General features: G+C 36.0%; 2 protein-coding genes across 2 annotated transcripts in view; one reads left to right on the plus strand and one right to left on the minus strand.

Annotated features, from left to right (window-relative positions):
- LOC306878338 (myelin basic protein-like) overlaps positions 1-1739 on the plus strand; it is a 10841-nt gene extending 9102 nt beyond the window's left edge. Inside the window, exons 2-5 of the mRNA XM_079430618.1 lie at positions 587-688; positions 804-830; positions 919-993; positions 1083-1739. Of these exons, the coding sequence (XP_079286744.1) occupies positions 587-688; positions 804-830; positions 919-993; positions 1083-1118 (240 nt within the window). The 3' untranslated portion in view covers positions 1119-1739. The remainder of the gene's footprint in view (positions 1-586; positions 689-803; positions 831-918; positions 994-1082) is intronic.
- A 576-nt stretch (positions 1740-2315) lies between these two features.
- The window catches only part of LOC306877526 (zinc finger protein 236-like), a 71067-nt gene continuing 47963 nt past the window's right edge, over positions 2316-25419 (minus strand). The window contains exons 17-31 of the mRNA XM_079429333.1: positions 24948-25048; positions 24575-24726; positions 24093-24275; positions 21245-21536; positions 20314-20417; positions 18770-19192; positions 17488-17633; positions 17179-17398; positions 13518-13694; positions 11302-11439; positions 9073-9230; positions 8006-8191; positions 6610-6739; positions 5923-6120; positions 2316-3153 (exon numbers count right to left, since the gene is read on the minus strand). Of these exons, the coding sequence (XP_079285459.1) occupies positions 2987-3153; positions 5923-6120; positions 6610-6739; positions 8006-8191; positions 9073-9230; positions 11302-11439; positions 13518-13694; positions 17179-17398; positions 17488-17633; positions 18770-19192; positions 20314-20417; positions 21245-21536; positions 24093-24275; positions 24575-24726; positions 24948-25048 (2775 nt within the window). The 3' untranslated portion in view covers positions 2316-2986. The remainder of the gene's footprint in view (positions 3154-5922; positions 6121-6609; positions 6740-8005; positions 8192-9072; positions 9231-11301; positions 11440-13517; positions 13695-17178; positions 17399-17487; positions 17634-18769; positions 19193-20313; positions 20418-21244; positions 21537-24092; positions 24276-24574; positions 24727-24947; positions 25049-25419) is intronic.

Below are 25419 nucleotides of genomic sequence, written 5' to 3' on the forward strand. Positions count from 1 at the left end.
TAAATTTATTTAAATGTAGCTAAAAGAAATTGATTACCTTAAAAAAATATTTGAGTAAATTCAATGAATCATTTTTTCAGTGTATAAGACAAAATGCGTAGCCTAATCATAATTTGTTGCTCTTCAAATGATTTACATATAGCAGCTAATGAATCTGAAGGCTCACACATAGAAAACTGCTAAATAAAATGGATACCACACCAAAGACATCTGTCAGGTTTTTGTCCTCAGAACACTCTTATGTGTAAAACTAATTTATTACGCTTCTCATTCCAAGGCTTTCGTTGCATAATGGAAGAACTAATGGAAGCTTGAACCATTGATATATGCAGACGGATACAGTTATGAAATAAAGAGGGAGGGACGTGAAGGATTTATTGGAATATGCAATCTTCCCTACTACATTCAATAATATGAATGTAGTCTTCATAATACTGTAGGCACACTTTTTCATCAGAAGTATTGGAAGTATTTTCCCTATTCATTGTTCACACTTTCCTACTGTCTTTGAAAGTTTGGACCAAACATTTTAGTCTGAAGATACTGTTGTGATGGAATGATCAAAAATGTCGTCTCTTCAACACAGGGGTCTTTTCGTGGTGGTTTGTCTGCATCCCCTCAAAGATCGAGCGCATCCCCTCGTCGCCGTCCAGATGAGAATGCTGTCATGCACTTTTTCAGAACCATTGTTCGTATCTCTCTTTCCTCCTTTTTCCCTGCCTCTCACACCACACCATTGAAAGATACAATGAATATTCTTTTATGGATGATTTTCATTGCATTTTCTTCCCCCTCCTAATTAGGTTTCTCCCACTACCCCCAAATCTAGGGTAAGTCTCAATCAAAATGATTTTCTCCAAATTTTGGGGATATGAAACACCTCAGTATCCACAACAACACTATCTGGTTTATTAACAGAGAGACCAGAAATCACAGAGCTCCACCAAAGGCCAAAAGGGACGCGGAGACACCTTAACCAAGATCTTCAAAATGGTAACTATATATATATATATATATTTATCATTAATGAACATGTAACATCGCCAGTCAACTTAAGTTTGTGTTTATCGTCTCTTTTTCAGGGAGGGAGCCAGTCTGCTTCATCTACCAAGCGTTAAAACTTCATTACCTTTTCCCATTTAAAAATAAAGAGGAAAAGGATGGTAAACGAATGCATTTTTAAATGTAGTTTTCTAATACAGTAACATTGACTTGAAAAAGCTTTTGCATTGATGTGTTACAACACAATCTGTGTCTTCTGAATTATTCCTGTCGAGTCTTGTCAAACTTGTATTGACATAGTTGTGTATAATCTTTGAAATGGTTTTGTCTCGTCTCTGTAGTGTCAATACTCACCTTTACACAGCTTAAGTGTAACCAGTACCCCTCTCAGCATATTGTGTACTAGACCTCAAATGTGTTTCTACACCTTTTGCATGTTGATGAACAGTCTGTAAAGTGTGATGGGGGTTTGCAAGGTGGTCTGCGTGCCAAAATGCATAACTTATGTTCTGACATTCACAATGTATATTTTACTCCCAACCACAAACTGTTTTTTTAAATGTGTGTTTGGTTCCAGAGATTTCTAATGAATTTGGTAACCATAGATTACTGCACTTAATTTGAATATGACTGATCATACAAAAACTGGAAAAAGGGTTCTTATTTAAACTAAAGAATATTTGATGTCTTCTGTGTTTATTACACCTTATTAATGGCGACAATTAAAAGTGTGAAACTTTTTTTGTGGTTCTTTTTATGCCTACTTTAGCAAATGTTACAAAATCAGATGCAAGTAAGAATCCACTCGTGGCATGTAGTGGACTTCTTAAATGAGGATGCTGGGTTTCAGTATAAATGAATTTTACGGTAACTTTTTACACAGTTGCCATGTTAAAGTCATATGGCACTTTGTACCTCACACTTTGGACTTGCTGTTGGTAACTTGCTACCAATATAAAGTAATAATTCAATTACTTAATAATTTAAACTGCTTATGCTACAATTCAACAGTAGGGAACATGTTTTATATGTTTGTACAGGTTGTCTACCGTAATCGCCTTCTTTTTGTATAATATATAAATAGTCATCACTCACTGATCAAGAGGACATTCAATTTTGAAGGAAAAAAGAAAGAAAGAAAAGCATTTAAAGAAGTTAAACATGGATGTCTCTGTCAGAAGCCATTATTGGTTCAATCAGGAATGAAAGCTATAACCATTCATTCAGAAAATATAGATTTCCTATAAAGAAGAGTGAGAGAAGCTACAGAGCTACTATAAGTGCACATATAAAATCAACAAATACCAAAATATGTATTCAGTATGTATATTGTGTTTCAGATTTCATGTAAATTCTAAACTACTCCATGCTGTCCCACTTAATCCATAAATAAAACCTATATATTCATATAAACATATTAAAAGCCTAGAATAAAGCTGCAGAAAAACAAAAATAATAATTGAATGAAAGTGAGAGAGGGTAAACTTTGAAAAAAAAAAAAAACCTAAATTTATTCTTAAATATTTTTGCATATTACAAAAACGTTTGCCAAAATCGAATTATTCCTATAAAATTGATTTATGTGATATATCAAGGATTAAATCATATAAACAGTTCTACAGCTCTAGTATATTACATGTAATTATGCAGTCTTTTGACATACTGACCATGTCAGACAGTGTTGTCTGTGCTAAATAGCTGTCCATTCCAATACACAGTTACAATCTTTACTTTAGTAGTGACAAATATGGCTCCAAAAGAAAAAAAAAAACTTTCAAACACAAAAGTTCCGTCTTGACTAGTTTTCTAATGTAACAAGAAGTATACAAAATCATGTACATTCACATAAATAAATGTGTGATTTGTGCAATGTAAGCCACACTTGCTGACAAGAATAAAAAGATAGTAATTGGCATTGCGAATATAAAATTAAGCAAATGTGACGGAAGTCAAATTGAGCTGAATGTGTGCTGCTGTCAGGTGTCTATGGGAAGACTGTGGGGATGGGGCAGTGCCAGTCTTCTGAAGACTCCTGCACCACCTCCTCCAGATCCAGCCCTGACTGAGTCTCTTTGGCCTCCTGCGACAGTGCTTGCTGGGAATCGGACTCAGAATCGTGTTCCAACACCACTTCTACTTCCTGTGGTTTTGCTGTAAACAAATTAAGAAAAGGTTAACAGAAAGAGTACATTTTTGCTGATATCATTCATGGATAAAATGTTGGCAGTTGAAAAATTCAAAAGCAATTAGAAGAAAAAACGTGTAATAGTGTACAGTGCTGTGGAAACGTATTTGCCCATTTCAGCATTTCATTGGGGCTACAGTAAGTTTGGACTTTGATCATGTAATTTAAAAAAAATTAATTTTCATGTTTTTAGCTATTCTGTGGTATACTTTACGGAAGTTCTAAGCGGCCATGCATTATTATAATTTTTCTGTCTTGTTTTCTCGTGATCACGAACTAAATTTTCTCGTGATCTCGACATAACGAAAGTTGTTTTGTCGTTATCACGACTTAATTTTCTCGTGATCTCGACATAACGAAAGTTGTTTTGTGGTTATCTGGACATAACGAAAGTTGTTGATCTCAACGTAAAAACCGTTTTCTCACGACGTAATTGTAGCTATCGTGAGAAAATCAGGGTCGCTATATTGTCTTCGACGATAAAGTTGCAGACCCGACAGCCTCCTTCTCAAGTGTCGAACACTTATGTGCAAGTTGTCAATCACTTACAGACACAGAGCTAAAATGGAAAATTAAGTCGTGATCACGAGAAAACAACTTTCGTTATGTTCAGATAACCACAAAACAACTTTCGTTATGTCGAGATCACGAGAAAATTAAGTCTTGATCACGAGAAAACAACTTTCGTTATGTCGAGATCACGAGAGAATTAAGTCGTGATAACGACAAAACAACTTTCGTTATGTCGAGATCACGAGAAAATTAAGTCGTGATCACGAGAAAACAACTTTCGTTATGTCGAGATCACGAGAGAATTAAGTCGTGATAACGACAAAACAACTTTCGTTATGTCGAGATCACGAGAGAATTAAGTCGTGATAACGACAAAACAACTTTCGTTATGTCGAGATCACGAGAGAATTAAGTCGTGATCACGAGAAAACAAGACAGAAAAATTATAATAATGCATGGCCGCTTAGAACTTCTGTAAGACTTATTTGTATGTATCAGATCATTTTCTTGCTGCATGACCTAACTGTGCAGGCCCGAATTTAGCAAAGTCTACCAAAAAGTTTCACTTCTGATTTATTTGCACATACGACATTGTGTGTGTGTGTGTGTGTGTGTGTGAATACGACCCCTTGAACACACATACACACACACACACACACACACACACACGCGCGCACACGATTCTAAAAGTAGGTCCTTACTCTGAAGTTTAAGAGCTACTAATTTCACGACTTTACTTACTGAAGACAAAACTAAAGGCAGAGAGACCCACAAACAAACAACAACTGAAGTCAGCTGCAGTGAAGGCCTGGTAAAGCATCATGGAGGAGGAAACACAGTCTTTGGTGATGTCCATGAGTTCCAGACTTAAGGCAGTCATTGTGTGCAAAGGATTCTCATCAAAATATTAAAAATGATTTTTTATATATGATTATATTTATTTGTCCAATTACATTTGAGCCCCAGAAAACGGGGGGACTTTGTATAAAAATGGTGGTAATTTCTAAGAATTTTATGTTATATTTTTGTTCAACCCCTTCAATTTCATCTTGATTGTTTTATTTTTGATTCTGGTGGCATACAGAGCCAAAATTATGAAAATTGTGTCAGTGTCCAAATATATATGGAATTGACTGTGTATATATTGAAATATTGAAATATATGAAACTAAGACTATTCAATAAATTCTGCTCCTGTTTAATCATCATCACTTCATCTCCTGCTTCTGCTCTTCACTGGCAGAAGACTGTTAATAGAGTTTGGGGTACCAGACAAGACTGTGTTAACAGGTTTTGGGAATAAGACAATTTTGCTGACTAGATATTCTGTTACCAGAAAAAAAAAAAAAAAAAAGCTATTTTCTGACAGGATCTGGTGTCCGGGGCTGGATCATAATTATGTGGCGTGGCGGCATGATCTAACAGTTCCTAAACCCAAGACAGCTTAGAAATGATCCAGTGGCAATCCATAAAGCAGTGTATTAAAATAATAATGAAATGACTTTTTAAAAAGACATTGCCTGAATAGCGAGGGTTTACTCTAAAGGTAGTGTCATATACAGAAAGCTGACCTTAGCCGAGATGAGACTGATCTGAGGATCTTTGGATGTTGCTCTGGGGTTCTTTGTGACTTACTAATGAATCATTTTGTGCCTTGCTCTTAGAAATTTTGACAGTAAGGCTGCTTGGAGTTGAGCAAGTACTCCAAACCTTATCCATTTGTATAATATGGCTATGATAAAGGTCCTAGAGCTGGCCTTCCAGTCTGTCAAGCTTACGCTTTTGTCAACAGTGTTTAGAAATGTTCTTTCTCTGTGTCATAATGACAGAGACTTTGCTGCATTTTTTTAGGCAGTTGCCGAAGTCCTGCTTTTAAAGATGTGGGGGGGAAAGTGTGCAAAAAAGAGCATCTACACTGAACCCTGTAACTGAAACTTTTGCCTCATTTACAGAAGTATAATCCAACACTATTACTTTGTCATTTTGAAAGATAGAAATATAACCAGGCCAATTGAGTAACACTACTTTAGAAATGTTACTGCAGAACAAGGGGTTCTCATTAACCAAAGCAATCGATGAGTTAACTCTAATTAGGTTTCACCATTTTGGGTGAAAATATGCATGTACACTACCAAATTTGTTTCTCATGATCTTAAAAGCCCTCTGATGATCAGTAAACACAAGCTAATGAGGAACTGACAGAACTGAATGCTCCACACATACCAATCAGTTTGTTGGAGGACGGAAGATAACCGTGAGATCTCTTCATATGCAGCTTCATGTTGCTCTTTTGAGTGAAGCTAATAGTGCACACTTCACATCTGTAGGGCTTCTCGCCTGTGTGTTTGACCCTGTGCACCTGCAGAGCACTTTTCTGATTGAACGCTTTGTCACACAGCGGACACTTGAAGGGCCGCTCACCTGAAACCAAATAAACATGCCAATGAATCAAAGGAGATACAAAATCTGCATTATCTCATACACGGAGTTTTCTGAGAGCAAAATGTTTTTGAACTGCTCTTCTTGAGATGTCAGTGAGGTTATATGGTGTTTATGGCTATCTATTTAACATACTAATAAATGCATAATGGAGTCTTAAAATGCAATTTTTAAAGTTGAAACTCATGTTAACTGTACACTAAAAAAAGAAAAAATTATAATGTCTGACTTCAGCGAATATTGATCAATTTAACTACTCAGCACATTATGTAATTACATTTTTAATCGACTGAAAGTACTAGTGTAAAGGTATATGACGAACTACTGAGGAGACTTACAAATCACAACTGCTGAAAATCACAACCGACAGATAACAGTTTAGTGGCATCGATTGCTATGCTGTACAGAAATGTCTATATGTGGGACAAAGACAGTACAGTTTAACAAAGCAAGGGTGAAGGTTTGCTTTACCTGTGTGTGTGCGGTTGTGTCTTTCCAACTGGCTGGGTTTGGCAAAGGCTTTGTCGCAGGTAGGGCATTTGAACACTTTGGGTTTCTGAGAGTTCACTTTGGGTCCCTTCTTATGGACATACTCGTGCTCCTGAAAGAGAGATTTGCAAATGCAAATTTAACAGTTTTCGAAAGTTACAAAGTCCGAGAGGATCAAAATAAAATGTTTAATCCCATTTATAGGACAATCTAGATACAACTTTTTTGACTTGCGGTTGATTAACAGAAAATAATTTAGCCTCAGTGTGTTAAAGAAAAGGAAACAATAATGTACTTTCAAATGGAATCACATGAATTAACTATTTAGGTCAAAGTGTTACTTGTCTCATCTTGACACTGGGAGTGCAAAAAAGTGCAAAAGTGGCATAAATATCAATCAATATGTGCTGTAAACTCATAGCCTTCAGCATGTCAATGAGGGGTATTTTAAAGCGTGATTACTGATCACAAGTTAACTTTACATGGGAAAAAGTGATTGTTCAGAAGCTGTTTATTCATGAGTTGCTGCTATGATTTCCATATAATTTACAGTCAGCTATAGTTCTGAATGTTGAATTTGATAAAGCAACACCTATGAATTGTTGGCTGCTGTTGAAATGGTGCGGAAAAGAAAAATAACATGACTCTGCGACAATAATAGCAAGAAGGAAACTGAAGTGTTCTATGCATCCATCTGTTGAGTGGACATTATAGACACATTAATTTCTAGACGTTATGTACTGTATTTGGATATATGTTCAGATACTGATTACTATCATCCAGTGAATGAATACTATGCTTTGATAAACAACAAAAGGAAAGTTAAAGTTAGAAAAAAAGCAAAAACAAAAAAATGTCTCAGTTATTTTAGTGGAGTACCTGCTTTAAATGAATTGCTATCATGCTATCAAAATGAAATGCTAGGCATATCAAAGTTCTGTGAAGTCTTATTCATGATTTTCTTTTAAAACGGCATACAAACAGCAAAATTAAATTAAATTTTGAATTTTTCTTGTGCAGGCTATTTACTCGATTAATTTCTTTTTTTGTTTTTAATGGATGGATGGATGGATGGATGGATGGGTCAACTAAAGGTTGATGAGCAGAACAAATCACAACACGGCTATAAGAAAACAGCTCAAAAGTCAATTTCCTCCATCAGGTTAATATTTAAAATGTTGAAATGGAGATTCTAATGACTGGTCTGGAAGAGGTACTGGTGGCCCAACAATAAGGATGACTGGCCCAAGAATCTTCAACAATCATAGTTTGAACTGCAGATGTTAGTTGCGTCTTGATCTTTTCCAGTGGTCTTGACATGGACTGTGTGGCAGCCGCAGCACAGAGTACACTATAAAGATGTGTATGAGGATGATACCTTGAGGTGTGTGGCTCTTTTGAAGGCTTTATTGCAGACACGGCATACATGGCAGCGGTCCTTTCCATGAGCCTGTCTGCAGTGTCTTCTGAGAGCATTTGCTGTCAGCAGCACCTGACTGCAGTAGTAACACTGGTGCTTTTGCTGTGTCTCTGCTTCCTTCTCCTCCGTCTGGTTATCTATCATCTGTGTGCATAAATGACACACACATCTCAACTAAATAAAAAGTAATAAATTACAAGATTGTCTCACAAAAAACTGCTGAGAAAGGTAGACATCAGCTCCATTTGAATAAACACTGTTCAAGATATTTTGCTGATGATTTTAAAACCTATCAATGACAGTTATTTTAAGTTTATTTATATAGCGCTTTTCACAATACACATTGCTTTAAATCAACTTTAGAGACTTGATTATTATATTGTGACATGTATGATCACTGTGATAGAAAATCAGTTTATGGGTTGGAAAGACATTTTGAGTAAAGCTTTCTAGCACAAGAAATTGCTCAATGACAGTGAGGGAAAATGTTGACGATTCATAGCAACAGAGCAAGGATTCCGAAAATTTGAAGTGCCCCCTTGCGATTTTAAGATACCATTTTAATAACACAATCACATGAAACTCATCCAGGTAAACAAACACATATTCATGGCCAGATTTACTAAACAAATCACCTTCATTTAATACTCTCCTCCAAAGGATTTTGCATCTAAAAAATGGAAGCTCCTATGAATTATGTAAAATTATGCAAATGTAACTTGGCACATGTGCTTTAAACTAAACTTTTTAAACTATTATTTTAAAAGTAATCCAATAATCATGAAGCATATTTATTAAAAATATTTGTATCCTGTTTTTGTAGACCCAATATACAGGTAAACACTTCATCAATACACAGGTAAATAACATACTGATCGCACTATACACTTATTAATATAAATGACCAAGTTGATTTAATTAATACACAGTTCCGGGACAAAGTATTAGCACGAAATGTTAAGACAATTTTAGCATTCCTCAGTCAGATAATCTGTTATAAGCATTTATCAGTTGTGTGCATTTACCTGTGTGTTCAGGTTGAGAGAGACCGTATCCAGTATCTGTGTGTCCGCTAGAGTCAGAGTCACACTGCCATCGCTGGCCATGCCCGCAGATGACATCACCAGGCTCTGAGCTGACATGCCTGTCTGAGATAAGGAGGTGCTGGGTGCCAGTGCATTGACTGATGGGAAGAATTAATCAGAGACACAACTAAACAATTGGATCAGGAAAATATGGACATACAGTATGTCAAGTCACCTTTATTTATATAGCGTTTTATACAATACTAATTGTGTCAAAGCAACTTTACAGTGTCAACAGGAAAGTAATTTGTCAATAATGCAAGAGGACAATAACAAAGAGTCATTTTCCAGCTAAAGTCAGTTCACTGATGATTTAGTGATTCCAATAGTGTCTGTAGAATCAGTCAAGCGTCGCCAACTAAGCAAGCCAAACTCTAAACATCCTCACTGGGAATTGTCCTCAATTCAATTCATTTAATGTTCTCCTATGGACAATTTTCAGGTCAACTACTGTCATGGCGGAGACAATCTTGCTCGAGTAAGTTGGTCAAAAAACTGGCAACATGAATGTAGATACTTATTCATTAAAGGGTTCACCGGATGCCATTTCGCACAAGTTGATATGATTCTTTAGGGTCTTAATTAAAAGTTTATAACATACTTTGGTTAAAATTTCTCAGTGGTAGTGTAAAAAACACCTTTTTAAACCTATCAAAATCAGCTGTTTTCAGCAAGCCGTTTTTTAGTCCATGTTACTTTAAATGCTAATGACTCTGCTGACCCCGCCCCTCTTTACGAGCAGACTGAATTTCAGCCGCGAAACTGGCTAACATAGATGCATTTAGGCAGATCGGCGCATTCACTTCAAAGCGAAAGTAACGTTAATCCTCTGCATCTTCAGCGGCTCAGATGTCAGGAGTTAATGACGACTGCTATATTCATTATTACATCCAACAACAAAACACCTCAATCGCTCAGTCGGAGACATTCTTGTCTTCCCCTGCACCGAAGTCCACACAATGGAGGACAGCTCTCAGCTCACTCAGGGTGGGTCTAAGGTAAGACGGCTTGTCAATCAACTATCGTGGGAGCGGTCTGTGCAGAACTACGTCATTCTGATAGAAACCTCAGAACAGCCTGATTTGAGAAAGAGGATTTTAAATAGGGATTTAAAAAAAAAAAAAAAACACTGGGTGGATTTTTTAGGATGGATGTGTACACACACTTCCAACACACATTTATGTTCAAACAACTTGAAAAGTGAATGTTTTATCCGATGACCCCTTTAAACATCCGGCTTAATGACACAGGCATCTATTGAAACCCTTAGCTGAGGTTTCTGTTACCATCACAGAAAGTGCACACAATAATCATGTGCAACCACATGTTGTCTAGTTTGTCTACTTGCATAGTAAGATTTCCTGCAGTAGACAAAACATGCAATTAACAGTCTATTCACAATTGAGAAAGTATAGAACTATATTATGTTTTAAGTCAAACCACTAGGTGCTTAAGGCACACCTTAAGAAAAATTCGCTTTGGGTTTCTTTTTTTACTGCTTCCATAGTGAAATATATATCTTTTATTTAACTGTGACAGAAAATAAATAAAAAGGGGTGAGGGGGGCCTTTTACTTCACACTTGGGGTAAAAGCTCACCAGCATATGGCAAAATACCCTCAAAATACCCTCTTTTTTATAATTTCTCAGTTAATACTTGTTCAAAACAATCACTTAAGCACAGTTTGTACCATATTCTGTTTTGAAAAATAAAAATAAAATCAATTTAATTACAAAACGAAAAAGATTCTTACACCGATTAAAGGAGATCCCCGGACAATTTAATTTGGCTTTACAGTAGTAATGATATATATTTTATGATATGATTTATATAATATGTTTAAATACGGTCTCATTATAAATAAGGCGATCATCTCCAAGAAAGACACCCACCTTAATAAATGATATTGATCATTTGAATCTAACCATGTCATGTCAACAAATTGAAATTCAGCCAGCTATTTATTATAGTGTCAAATTGTCCATTTCTACACCGAAGCTTAGACAGGTGCTGCAGGGACTTTCTGTGCCATCTAGTGGTTTAGAGAAGAATAAAATAAAATGCACCTTTTACCCCATGAACCTTTAGCCCTACTGTACCATAAACAGAAAACATACACATTACTCTACATGTCAGAACCTTTTTTTTATTTTTTTATTCAGCTCTCACCGGTCATGGCTGAGGGGGGGCACTGAGGAAGGAGCTGCTCATTGCTTAACGTCAGACTGTTGCTGCCTGAAGTAAGTCTGATCCCAGTGTTCAAGTTTGAAGTAGAGGCTGGACAGTGCTGGGGTAACAGGTCCTGACCTTTAAACAGAGACAAAGAACAGATACATACAGATTGCTTTGACATGACTGTTAACACCAGAAAAAAAAGTTTTGTAATATTCAATAAAAATGCACCACTGTTTACGTATCAAACTTGTTTTTACCCCTAAGTAAAGAACAAAAAAGAACTTCACCAAAAGTATATCAGGGCCTTTAGAATCCCAACTTTAGAAACAAGCAATCAAATGAAGTTAATTTTAACAGGATCTTTGCCCAGAGTTTGATCGTAACTGGACACCATTTTAATAATTACTGCAAGTACAGCAAACATTTATTCACTATAACTGTGTAGGTGAACTGAATTAAACAACAGACAAACAAGTTCAATCAATCTGAAATCTTTCTCTCTCATCAATTTATTCCTATGATGGCAAAACTGAATTTTCAGCAGCCATTACTCTAGTCTTCAGTGCCACATTGATCTTTCAGAAATGTCTTTCTCTTATGCTGATTTGGTGTTTATTATCAATTATTATTATTGGTACTCAATTATTAATAATGGTTCTGATTATTATAAATGATGCTTTTCCTGCTTAGTATTTTTTGTGAAAATCATTATCCTTTTTTTTCAGAATTCTTTAATGAATACAAAGTTCAACATAACAGCATTTATTTGAAATAGAAATCTTTTGCAACATTATAAATGGCTTGACTCTCACTTTTGATCAATTTAATGTGTCCTTGGTGACTTAATGTATTAATTTCTTTTAAAAACTTGAATGGTAGTGAATGGTATTAGAATGATTTCTAAAAATTCAGCTTTGCCTGACAGGAATAAATTACATTATTTTGTCATTTTAAATGTAATAATTTTTATAATATTTTTTTGTAATTTTTGTATTTCAGTTTTGTACGGTGGCCAAGAGAGCTCAACGTGCTGCAAATAGAAAAAATGCCTGCAAATTAAGAAAACAACTTCCTCAATTTTACAACACACATGTGCGGCAAATGCTCACAACACAACCAAATAAAGAAACGCGCTGCAAATAAAATTATTTTATTTGGTCGTGTTGTGAGTATTTGCAGTGCATTTCTTTATTTGTTTGTGTTGCGAGCATTTGCAGCACCTGCTGTCAAATTGATGAAGATGTTTTCTTGATTTGCTGGTGCTTTTTCTATTTGCATGTGTTTTCTGAAGTTGCAGCGCGTTGAGCTCTCTCGGCCACCGTAGTTTTGACTGTATTTTTTATTTAAACACACACACACACACACACACACACACACACACACACACACACACACACACAATGCTGAGAACGCAATCATTTTGACTGTTTTAGAAACAAGGTCCCCTCCATCAAAAACTGTTGCCATCTTTGGAGCATTTTTACAATTTCAAAAAGGTGTCTTCCTAAAATATTTATGATTTAGCACATAATTTTAATTGCATCAAAATTGCAAGTCAAAAAGAGTGTGTAATGCTGTCTCACCTTTGGGATTTGTTTATGGCAGCGACTATTTACACTAAGTGCAAATAGCATATTTTCTTAGCGATAGATACCATTTAAGTGCAAATAGTGATGGATGCTATTTACACTAAATGCAAATAGCAATGGATTCTATTTACACTGTTAAAATAGCAAGATTTTCTGCTATTTATATACTACTTATTGCAAAAAGTGGCAATTATCTGCAGCTCAGTATTGTAGTACATTATAAAACAGTACGCAATAACGTATTGAGTGTAAATTATAGTTTTAATTCAAATTATTAAATGGATGCCACCTTATTGTGACAATAAAACCCTCCCTACACCTACCCTAACCCTACCCGATACTTTATTTTCAACTTTTTGATTATTTCCTTAATTTTTATTGAAAAGAAATGCCTTTCCGATGCGATATGAGATTTGAAAAGGGCTTTTTTCAGTCTTGACTAACCCAATTTCACGTTGGTGAGTGGAGTTAGTGAAAATAGCCTTTGCCAACAAGGCGGGCTATTTGCACTTAGTGTAAATAGACACTTCGTTTGTTTATTGGGGTGTTTAACCTGAACAGCATTATCAACAGAGAGTGCAGCAGTTTGTGTCTGTATAGTTTGCACGGGTGTGTGTGTACCTGCTATAGTGAGTGTGATCTCTGGTGTACTGGTGGCAGGTGTAGACACAGCAGCACTGGTCTGTGCTAAAGCTTGTGTCAGACTGGAGTTATTAATAGTCAGCGTGATCTCTGGAGCGTTGTTGCCACCGCTTACAAGACCTGCCGCATTGGACAGTTGTGACAGCTCCTGAGAACCTGACAGGACAAACATATCAATAAAAGACATAAGTTACATCTGACAAAAGAACTAAAAAAAATGATCTTGAATAAAATGGCCCTGATTTAACAATTGACATTTAATATTCATCAACATTTAAGTTATGAGTTAGCTCTCAGGTTGGTGTTTTAACATCTCTCACCAACTCAGCTATATCAGCTCACTTTAAACTCATGGCTTATGGGCCTTTTTGAAATATTTGAAACATTGCCTTGCATTTGCCTCTTGATGAGTTTTAAGTTATTTAGCTGTAATATGTCCTTTTGAGTGTTTGCTATTCCCAATTATTGCCAATGGTGAAAATAGTCTTTTTACTATATTGCAGTAAAATGTATGGAAGCCCGTTTCCGCCAATGAATAAAAAATAAAACAAGGTAATTGCGACTTTTTATCTCACAATTCGGACTTTTTTTCTCGCAATTCTGACTTTATAACTCGCAATTCTGACTTTATAACTCGCAATTCTGAGATATAAACTCGCAATTCTGAGATATAAACTCGCAATTCTGACTTTATAACTCGCAATTCTGAGATATAAACTCGCAATTCTGACTTTATAACTCGCAATTCTGAGATATAAACTCGCAATTCTGACTTTATAACTCGCAATTCTGAGATATAAACTCGCAATTCTGACTTTATAACTCGCAATTCTGACTTTATAACTCGCAATTCTGACTTTATAACTCGCAATTCTGACTTTATAACTCGCAATTCTGAGATATAAACTCGCAATTCTGACTTTATAACTCGCAATTCTGAGATATAAACTCGCAATTCTGACTTTATAACTCGCAATTCTGAGATATAAACTCGCAATTCTGACTTTATAACTCGCAATTCTGAGATATAAACTCGCAATTCTGAGATATAAACTCGCAATTCTGACTTTATAACTCGCAATTCTGAGATATAAACTCGCAATTCTGACTTTATAACTCGCAATTCTGAGATATAAACTCGCAATTCTGACTTTATAACTCGCAATTCTGAGATATAAACTCGCAATTCTGACTTTATAACTCGCAATTCTGAGATATAAACTCGCAATTCTGACTTTATAACTCGCAATTCTGACTTTATAACTCGCAATTCTGAGATATAAACTCGCAATTCTGACTTTATAACTCGCAATTCTGAGATATAAACTCGCAATTCTGACTTTATAACTCGCAATTCTGAGATATAAACTCGCAATTCTGAGATATAAACTCGCAATTCTGACTTTATAACTCGCAATTCTGAGATATAAACTCGCAATTCTGACTTTATAACTCGCAATTCTGAGATATAAACTCGCAATTCTGACTTTTTTTCTCACAATTGCGAGTTTATATCTCACAACTCTGACTTTCTCGCACCATAGCAAACCACTCTCCGTGTAAGGCTTTTGGACGCGGTTGGACAGTACCATTACCGCCGGGCTTTCAGACAAAACATTCTTCATTTCTTTATAGTTCTGAGTTTGAGGCAGCTTCTATCGCATTATTTTAATAACAGCTGTCAAGTAAAGCGCGTATTATTGTAACACGAGAGTGGATATATATATGAATGCACGCAGGTGGATTTCCTTCACTCTCGCATAAAGCGCGCTTTCATCTCTATGTTCTTGCTATAGAATTATCTTATCTCCTGTATTTAATGTTGTAAGATATCGACCAAGCAAGACATCCCCAATGAAAATTATAAATAAAGGATTCATTAATTTTATTATTATTATTTAGTCAATGAAGAGTTCAGATGCAAAAGCCATAAGTGCCATCTGAAATGTTATTCTAAAATGAGCATTTTTCTCAGGAACAGGTTCTTTTCATTGTCATTAAAGTAAAATAACTGAATATAAACGAAAAATACTAATTTTAGAAGAAAATTTCAGATGGCATTTAAGCTTTTGCATCTGAATTCTTCATATATAATTGACTAAATAATTTTCATTTATTTATAATTTATTTATAATTTTCATTGGGGATGTCTTGCTTGGTCGATATCTTACAACATTAAATACAGGAGATAAGATAATTCTATAGCAAGAACATAGAGATGAAAGCGCGCTTTATGCGAGAGTGAAGGAAATCCACCTGCGTGCATTCATATATATCCACTCTCGTGTTACAATAATACGCGCTTTACTTGACAGCTGTTATTAAAATAATGCGATAGAAGCTGCCTCAAACTCAGAACTATAAAGAAATGAAGAATGTTGTGTCTGAAAGCCCGGCGGTAATGGTACTGTCCAAACCGTGAGCGCAAAACACAGAAATAAAGAAGAATGAGTAATTTTTATGTTTGTTCAAAAATCATATTCGGACGCAACATTCATCTAGTTCAATATATAGTTCAGCTAATTGAACAAAGTACTGCAAAGCCTTACACGGAGAGTGGTTTGCTATGGTGCGAGAAAGTCAGAGTTGTGAGATATAAACTCGCAATTGCGAGAAAAAAAGTCAGAATTGCGAGTTTATATGTCAGAATTGCGAGTTATAAAGTCAGAATTGCGAGTTTATATCTCCGAATTGCGAGTTATAAAGTCAGAATTGCGAGTTTATATCTCAGAATTGCGAGTTTATATCTCAGAATTGCGAGTTATAAAGTCAGAATTGCGAGTTTATATCTCAGAATTGCGAGTTATAAAGTCAGAATTGCGAGTTATAAAGTCAGAATTGCGAGTTTATATCTCCGAATTGCGAGTTATAAAGTCAGAATTGCGAGTTTATATCTCCGAATTGCGAGTTATAAAGTCAGAATTGCGAGTTTATATCTCAGAATTGCGAGTTATAAAGTCAGAATTGCGAGTTTATATCTCAGAATTGCGAGTTATAAAGTCAGAATTGCGAGTTTATATCTCCGAATTGCGAGTTTATATCTCAGAATTGCGAGTTTATATCTCCGAATTGCGAGTTTATATCTCAGAATTGCGAGTTATAAAGTCAGAATTGCGAGTTTATATCTCAGAATTGCGAGTTATAAAGTCAGAATTGCGAGTTATAAAGTCAGAATTGCGAGTTTATATCTCCGAATTGCGAGTTATAAAGTCAGAATTGCGAGTTTATATCTCCGAATTGCGAGTTATAAAGTCAGAATTGCGAGTTATAAAGTCAGAATTGCGAGAAAAAAAGTCCGAATTGTGAGATAAAAAGTCGCAATTACCTTGTTTTATTTTTTATTCATTGGCGGAAACGGGCTTCCATAAAAATGACAGGAATACAATGAGTTTTAAACTAATAATTAACTTCTTTCACTAAATGGAACATCAAAAATTATATTACTATAGTAGGATTTTCTTTTTTTTGAAAATGGATTTATAACACTAAAATAGCCATAATTTCCTTTAGGATAAATAAGCACAGCATGTTATTTATAAATTTTTTGTATGTGAAATATGACCTGGACATGGTAAAAGAGAAGAAGGGACAATGGAAAAGTGAAAAAAAGAAATAAAAAAAAATAGACAAAGAGACACACTGGCATTATCCTGCTCGTTTGTCAGGTTGGTGATGGTGACGCTGGCTGAGGCAGGCTGAGGTTGCAGCGAGAGGCCACTCAGAGGGTGAATGACTACATTAGCAGGAACCGAAGCATCTCCAGCAGTCATGAGGTGAGCTGTTGCGTGCGATGTCAGTCCTGAGTCAGTCGTCAGAGAGTGAGACAGCAAACTGCCGTGCTGCAGAATACTGGGGTCGATCTAAACGGATAGACACAAAAAAAAAAAAAAAGACTGCATCATTCCGCTTGCTCAGTATAACTAATCTAACCTCTTTAGTGGAGTTTTACCTGCAAAGTGATGTTGTTGATGTTGCTGGGGTCAATCCCAGAGATCTGCACATTTGGACACACCAGGTTTGCAGGTGTGAGCTGCAAGTGAATGCCTTCAAGTGTAGCGAGACCCTCTGTCAAAGACACAGTCAGATCCCCACCCGCTGGACCAGGATAGGAAAAAATAAATAAAAAAAATAGAGTTCATCCAAAAACACAAGACTTTCATTTATCTTTGGAACACAAATAAAGACATTTTTTCTAATTCTATCATCATTTGAAAGTCTTTAAATGGATGGACAAAAATGATGAGATTAAGCTAAAATTAACTTCATTTGTGTCCCTAAGATAAATCATGTCAGAATTTTCATTTTGGGTGAAATATGAAAAAGAAATGAATAATAATTCTTAAACGTTTAAAATGATGTTTACTGACTATCATTGGTCTAAAAGAAGGATTTCAGACCATTCCTGGTGCCTCCCAAGCACTGCACATTTTGGTCACACTTTATTTTAAGGTCCAATTAACTATGACTTTAGCCTCAATAAACTCCTAACTTGCTGTTTATTAATAGCTAATAAGGTAGTTGTTAAGTTAGGTATCAGGGATGTAGAATTATGGTCATGCAGAATATGTGCTTTATGAGTAGCACATATTCTGCATGACTATACTAATAAACAGCCAATATGTTAATAATAGGCATGCTAATAATAAGCAACTAGGCCTAATTAATAGTGAGAATTGGTCCCTATACTAAAGTGTTACCCACATTTTGGATGTCTCCTTTATTTGATATAGCTAAATTAACCACTTATTTGTGGGGTACTCCATGACTTGAACTTTTTGTACCAAATAACAGAGACATCTGAAAAGCAGCCAAACAAAAATGCACCACAATATGATTTTCCAAACAACAGTTCTGTAATGCATGATGGTAATAATACATATTTTTAATGTGATACTCAAAGTGACCGCAATTGTGATGCAGTGCTTATGGCTCTGGCATGTATTGTTTGAGCCCAGTTCTGATTTGGAAGCTGTTCACACATTACGTGAGACCAAAAATTTCCAAAGAAATGGTTATACGATATACTAAATGACATTAAGTTTGATGATGTTATGTCAAGTGTAGGATGATTTACAAATGCAAATCAGTTTACAAGCATGCACTGTTCAGACACATGTCCAATATGAGCGACATTTACAAGATTGTGTGAACAACCTTATGAAAAAATAATATTAAATACATTTGACTTGCAGTGTGAATGAACATACGATGTCTGTAAAGATTGTCATTACCTGACACAGTAGCAGGCAGTATAGCTTGCCCTACCAGCCCTTGTTGCAGCAAACTGTGGTCATATTGGCCTGCGAGCACTGAGTTTCCTGGGATGTAGATGTTAGGATCTGTTGTGGCAGTCGGTAGTAATCCCACAGAGGGCTGAGTGTCCACAGCTGGGGAGGGATGCTGAGTCTGAGGAATACTTTGGACTTGTCTTCCTGAGCTTTGTGGCTCAGTGCTGGAGCTCCGCTTGGCCTTCCGGTCAGAGGGCCTGATGTGTCCCTGGATGTGGGTCTTGCGGTGACCAGATGTCCGGAAGCGGAGATCACAGTGGGGGCACTTGAAGGGTTTGGAGCCAGTGTGTAAACGCATGTGGACTTTGAGACTGCCCTTCGTGGAGAAGGATGTGTTGCACATGTGACAGCTGAACAGCTTCTGCCCTGCACAGAAACAAGCAAATGAAACTTTCAAGAGGCTTAAATACAACAAGGATGTTGTAACACATAGATGTGTTTAGAAAGGCTGTACAAAATGTGGTTTACTACAGCAAACAGTCAGATAAAAAACAACAACAACAAAACACTTTATTGTGGTTTATCAAAATATGAAATACATGAGATCCTAGGAAATTTCAGACTCAGAGTCAAGTCAAAATTGAAGACATGTTTGTTTTTTGTTTTTTTCAATTTGTCGTTTCTTCATGTATTTGAGCTTCTCCGTCAAAAAGTTGAAAGGTTTTTGGATTTCACTTGCTATCCCTGTTGAATCATTAGAAAATAATGCACACCCGAGGCACATCACCACCATTATTTTCTAATAATTCAACGGCCTGTCATTAATTATTCCTTACTTGAAGTTATTCGCACCTCAGTTTGCAAAGTCATTTCAAGTATTCATAGAAAACAAGTATTTGTGTCAGTGCAAATAATTGTATAATAATATTAAAATGATTAATAATAAAAATATAATAAATAAAATTACAATAAAATTGCACAATAGGAGGAATTTCTTATAATTATATATATATATTTTTGTCTCTAACAAGCTACAATATAGGTTTTCTGTTTTTACATGAATCTTTTTTTCAGTGTTGATTTTTGGCAAGTCTAGAGGACTTTTTTTGTTATCCACCAGGTGAAAATTCACTAAGGAAAGGAATCATATATGTAATAAATGACTTTTTACGTTAATAAATTGAAGTATGCTTTACCAGAAAACACTATTTCAGTTTTTCAGCTTCAAAATTTTAATATTTCACATTTAATTCAATGTGTTACTTTCGGTTTCTTTTTAATTATTTGTGGCATATACCAGCAAGTCAAAACTGTTTGAAAATAAATCACACACCAATTTTTGTTTTGTTTTTTTCAGCGCATTGCTTATGTCTGTAAAACAACCAGTACGGGATCAGTAAGTTCAATGCTAAAGTTTAAAACAGGGTTTGTGATTTGTACAAAAAAACCCAACACCAAATAGGAGTAATAGTGATAACTGACTCCACTACAAAATATAAACACACAAACATGATTTACACAGAACTATATTCCTATATACAACTCACCTGAGTGTGTCTTAACATGACAGTCCAATGTGGATTTCACTGTGAAACACTTTCCACACTCATCGCATTTGTACGGTTTCTCGCCTGTATGTATGCGGATGTGTCTGAAAAATGAAAAAGACAGCTTACATTCAAGATAGACATTTAGGCAAGCAAAGTCAATTCCCTGATTATGTGAATTATGATCAGGTATTGTAACAAATGAGGACCCTGTTCATAAATGTCTGTTCCAGTCTCATATATCGCCTCGTTCATTTCTTTTAAACATCTCATTTTCATTGTCCAGAATAGTCACTCTTCTGCTTGAAAGAGCAGTCCTTGTTTTTTAGATGCTACCACTACTCTGTTCTTTACTCATTTTTTTTTTGAGTTTTATAAACTCTATTCTCAATTTAGCAAACCGTACTCACATATTCATTAATCTGTACCTGAAATTTAGCAATCTGTATGTTCGATTTGCAATCCTAACCCACAAATGTGTAGCCCCTTATCTCATTTTAGAAATCTTTGCCCACTGATTCACAGCATTAACATATAAACAAACATTAGGTCCAATTATTCATAGATAAATTATAGCTACTAACTGTAGTTTTGTTCCCACCCTTTTACAGGCTATTAGTTAAACTCTGTGTTGAACTGGTTAAAGTTAGTTGTTTGTGTACATCAATTTGACATGTTTTATCATTTCACACATCCAAGCTGCATCAGAGCATTTCGATTTATTCTGTAATATATTCTGTAACATCATGAAGCGTGTCATCACAACCATGAAGATTTCTCAACTAACCATTTAAGCAGTTTTCCTCTGAATGACAACACAAAACACAATATATGTGATCTGCAATACTCTACGCATCAAGGTCAAAATAAATCGTACAGACAATTAATATTAGCTTATACGATAACGTAACATACTGTATAAGATGATTACCTCACTAGGTCACTGGGCTTCTTGAAGCTCTTTGGGCAGTACTGGCAACGGTTTGCAAACTTTGGCTCTATGTTGAGCTCAACACATTTCTCTTTAACTTCACTGATTCGATCTCGTTCAGCAGCTGTCTGGGCAAGAACCTTCTCTGATAGAGACGCCTCATCCCCAGGGTCTCTCTTTGCCAGCTCTGCTGTCTGCTCTTCAGTTAACGTGATGATACCGTTGCGGTTTCTTTTCATCCCTGAGCGATCTGACTCATCATCCTCCTCACCAGCTTCATCAGTTTCCAGAACTATGGACATCAATTATACGTTAACATCATTAATGGTTTCACATTACTAACCTTGCTGTGTAAGGTTCCGGGTAACACTTTATTTTGATAGTTCACTTTAGACATTCTACTAACAGTAAGTAACTTTTCAACTACATGTCCACTATGCTTAATATGTCCACTGCTTAATATCTTCTAACACTTTATTTTGATGGGTCCACAGCATACAGTGGGGAAAAAAAAATATTTTATCCCCTGCTTATTTTGTACGTTTGCCCACTGACAAATAAATGATCAGTCTATAATTTTAATGGTAGGTTTATTTGAACAGCGAGAGACAGAATAACAACAAAAAAATCCAGAAAAGCGCATTTAAAAAAAGTGAAATTGTAAATTTGTAAAAGTAAATTGATTTGCATTTCAATGAGTGAAATAAGCATTTGATCCCCTATCAATCAGCAAGATTTCTGGCTCCCAGGTGTCTTTTATACAGGTAACGAGCTGAGATTAGGAGCACTCTCTTAAAGGGATAAGATTCCAAACTCTCCACCATGGCCAAGACCAAAGAGCTGTCCAAGGATGTCAGGGACAAGATTCTAGACCTACACAAGGCTGGAATGGGCTACACAAGGCTACAACAGTTGGTGTGATTATTCGCAAATGGAAGAAACACAAAATAACAATTGGTAACACACTACGCTGTGAAGGACTGAAATCCTGCAGCGCAAGGCCTCCCTTCTCAATAAAGCATATGTACAGGCCCGTCTGAAGTTTGCCAATGATTCAGAGGAGAATTGGGTGAAAGTGTTGTGGTCACATGAGACCAAAATCCAGCTCTTTGGCATCAACTCAACTTGCCGTGTCTGGAGGAGGAGGAATACTGCCTATGACCCCAAGAACACCATCCCCACCGTCAAACATGGAGGTGGAAACATTATGCTTTGGGGGTGTTTTTCTGCTAAGGGGACAGGACAACTGCACCGCATCAAAGGGACGATGGACGGGGCCATGTACCGTCAGGGCCAGGGCATTGAAGCCAACCAGAGCATTGAAAATGGGTCGTGGATGGGTAATTCAGCATGACAATGACCCAAAACACACGGCCAAGGCAACAAAGGAGTGGTTCAAGAAGAAGCACATTAAGGTCCTGGAGTGGTCCAGTCTCTAGACCTTAATCCCATAGAAAATCTGTGGAGGGAGCTGAAGGTTGGAGTTGCCAAACATCAGCCTCAAAATCTTAATGACTTGGAGAGGACCTGCAAAGAGGAGTGGGACAATATCCCTCCTGAGATGTGTGCAAACCTGATGGCCAACTACAAGAAACATCTGACCTCTGTAATTGCCAATAAGGGTTTTGCCACCAAGTACTAGATCATGTTTTGTGAGGGGGTCAAATACTTATTTCACTCAAAATGCAAATCAATTTATAACTTTTTAAAAATGCGTTTTTTTCTGTATTTTTTTTATTATTCCGTCTCTCACTGTTCAAATAAACCTACCATTAAAATTATAATCTGATTATTTCTTTGTCAGTGGGCAAACGGACAAGATCAGCAGGGGATTTTTTTTCTCACTGTACAACATACTGACTATGGCAAACTTTGCATGTATATATGTCATCTTATTCTACTAACCCTAAACCTAACCTAACAGTCTGCTTTGAGAGTTAGTAGACATGAAGTTGCAAATGAATGAGAATTAGCTGACATGTAGCTGCAAAGTTACTTATAGTTAGTAGAATATCAAAATAAAGTTTAACCAAGTTCCATTTAAATTTCCAACTTGCACTGTAACCATAAACCATTAAATGACTGTAAAAATAGTTTGAAGGGATCATGAATTGAACTTTTTTGTTAATTTTTGTTTCCTGAGGTTCACTTACAAGTTTTTAGGTTTTTACAAAAAAAAAAAAAAAAAAAAACCCCATCATATTTTAGAAATTTTCTACTGTAAATACTATGATTTAAGTACTTCGTTTAAAGGGGGTGTGTCTCTAAGACCGTTGAGTGGTCTGTTGAGTGCACAGATTCATTACAATTCGAGATTTGCACTGTCACAAGTGCTTTCGGCATAACCAACACAATTCAATCAGAATGTCAAAAAGAGATTCATTGTGCATTGTAGGCAGCATCATTGATTATAATGGGAGTTATATAAAAGTAATTCATTAAATTATTGTTAATATAAATATAAATATTATTAGACAAATCCTGTTGACTGGTCTAAACTTATATTGAGTTGGGAATATTCTTCTTTTTTTTTTATGGGCTTTTTATGCATTTTTTATAGATAGGACAGTAGAGAGACGACAGGAAATCACTGGGAGGAGAGAGGGGGTGGGATCGGCAAAGGACCTCGAGATGGGAATCGAACTCGGGTCACCGTGAGCGAACTGTATGTCGATGCACTAACCACAAGGCTACTGGTGCCGACAGGAATATTCTTCTAAATTTAAATTAGTTGACTACAAAGTGCAGACTGACTAATGATAGTGCCGTATTATATTCTGAATGCTTTAGAAGGCTACAGCAGAAATTGATGGTTCTTTCAGAAATTGAGGTCTCAGTTTGTCAGTACCTTTGGGACCTACAGCATGCAGGAGTTTCATGTGTTTCCTGCGCAGCATGACGGTGCGGAAGCTTTCCTCGCAGATTGTGCACTTGAAGGGCTTTGTGTGCAGGTGGATGATCATGTGTCGGTTCAGACTACCGTTAGTGGTGAAGCAGGTGTCACAAATGTTACACTTATAAGCCTTCACTCCTGAGAAAGCAGAAGAACAGCCACAGATGAGAAATGACCAGGCCAGGGTTTCAGAATGTATGATAATATAATGTGCTTTTTGGTAATACTTTACAACAAGGTCCCATTGGTTAACATTAGTTAGTTGCATTAACTAACAATAACCAAAACATTTGTTACAGTATTTATTCATGATTCAGTTAAATAAAAATAGAACTATTCATTATTAGTTAATGTCTATTAATTAATATTAACAGATAAACCATGAACTAAGATTAATAATTGCTTTAGAAGTATTTTTCATTGTTAGTGCATGTCACCTGTGTGTGTGTTCAGGTGTGATTTGAGCACTCCAGCGGACACAAAGCTCCTCCCACAGAGGTTACAGCGATAAGGTTTCTCTCCGGTGTGAGAGCGCACATGCTGCTTTAGGTGACTGGACTTTTTAAAGCTCTTATCACACATACTGCACCTAAGAAACAAAACAAATATTTGGCCGATTGAGCCAGTGACAAATCCGTCAACTGTGCCGAACGTCTACTGTATAACCAAACATAAAACTTACAGTTTTATTCAATTGTTTAAATAATTTTATTAACCATTTATTAATGGCAGGGCTTTATTTTGTGAAATGGTACAAAGACACAGTCATTGTTTTCAAGACAAATTCATATTAAAGGTACGTGAACTTACTGATTGACTCTCTTGTTGATTTCATCGTCATCCTGAAAGTCTTGTGTCTGGATAGACAGCTGTAGCTCTCCTTGACTTGCCTCCTGCAGTAAAGCACTTGTCTACACACACAGACACACACACACACACACACACACACACACACACACACACACACACACACACAAACAAGTAACAATTTAATTTCACATGTATGATTTCTGTACATATGACTTACAAAAAAAAAAGTGCTGCGGTGGTACAATGGTAGACATGTCAAGATGGTAATATATGATATACGGTTTATATATATATAAAACTTACATACACCTTTCAGAATCTGCAAAATGTTAATTATTTTACCAAAATAAGAGGTTTCATACAAAATGCATGTTATTGTTTATTTACTGACCTGAATAAGATATTTCACATAAAAGATGTTTACATATAGTCCACAAGAGAAAATAATAGTTGAATTTATAAAAATGTACAT

The sequence above is a fragment of the Barbus barbus genome (assembly GCF_936440315.1).
Source record: "Barbus barbus genome assembly, chromosome: 12".
Lineage (NCBI taxonomy): Eukaryota > Metazoa > Chordata > Actinopteri > Cypriniformes > Cyprinidae > Barbus > Barbus barbus.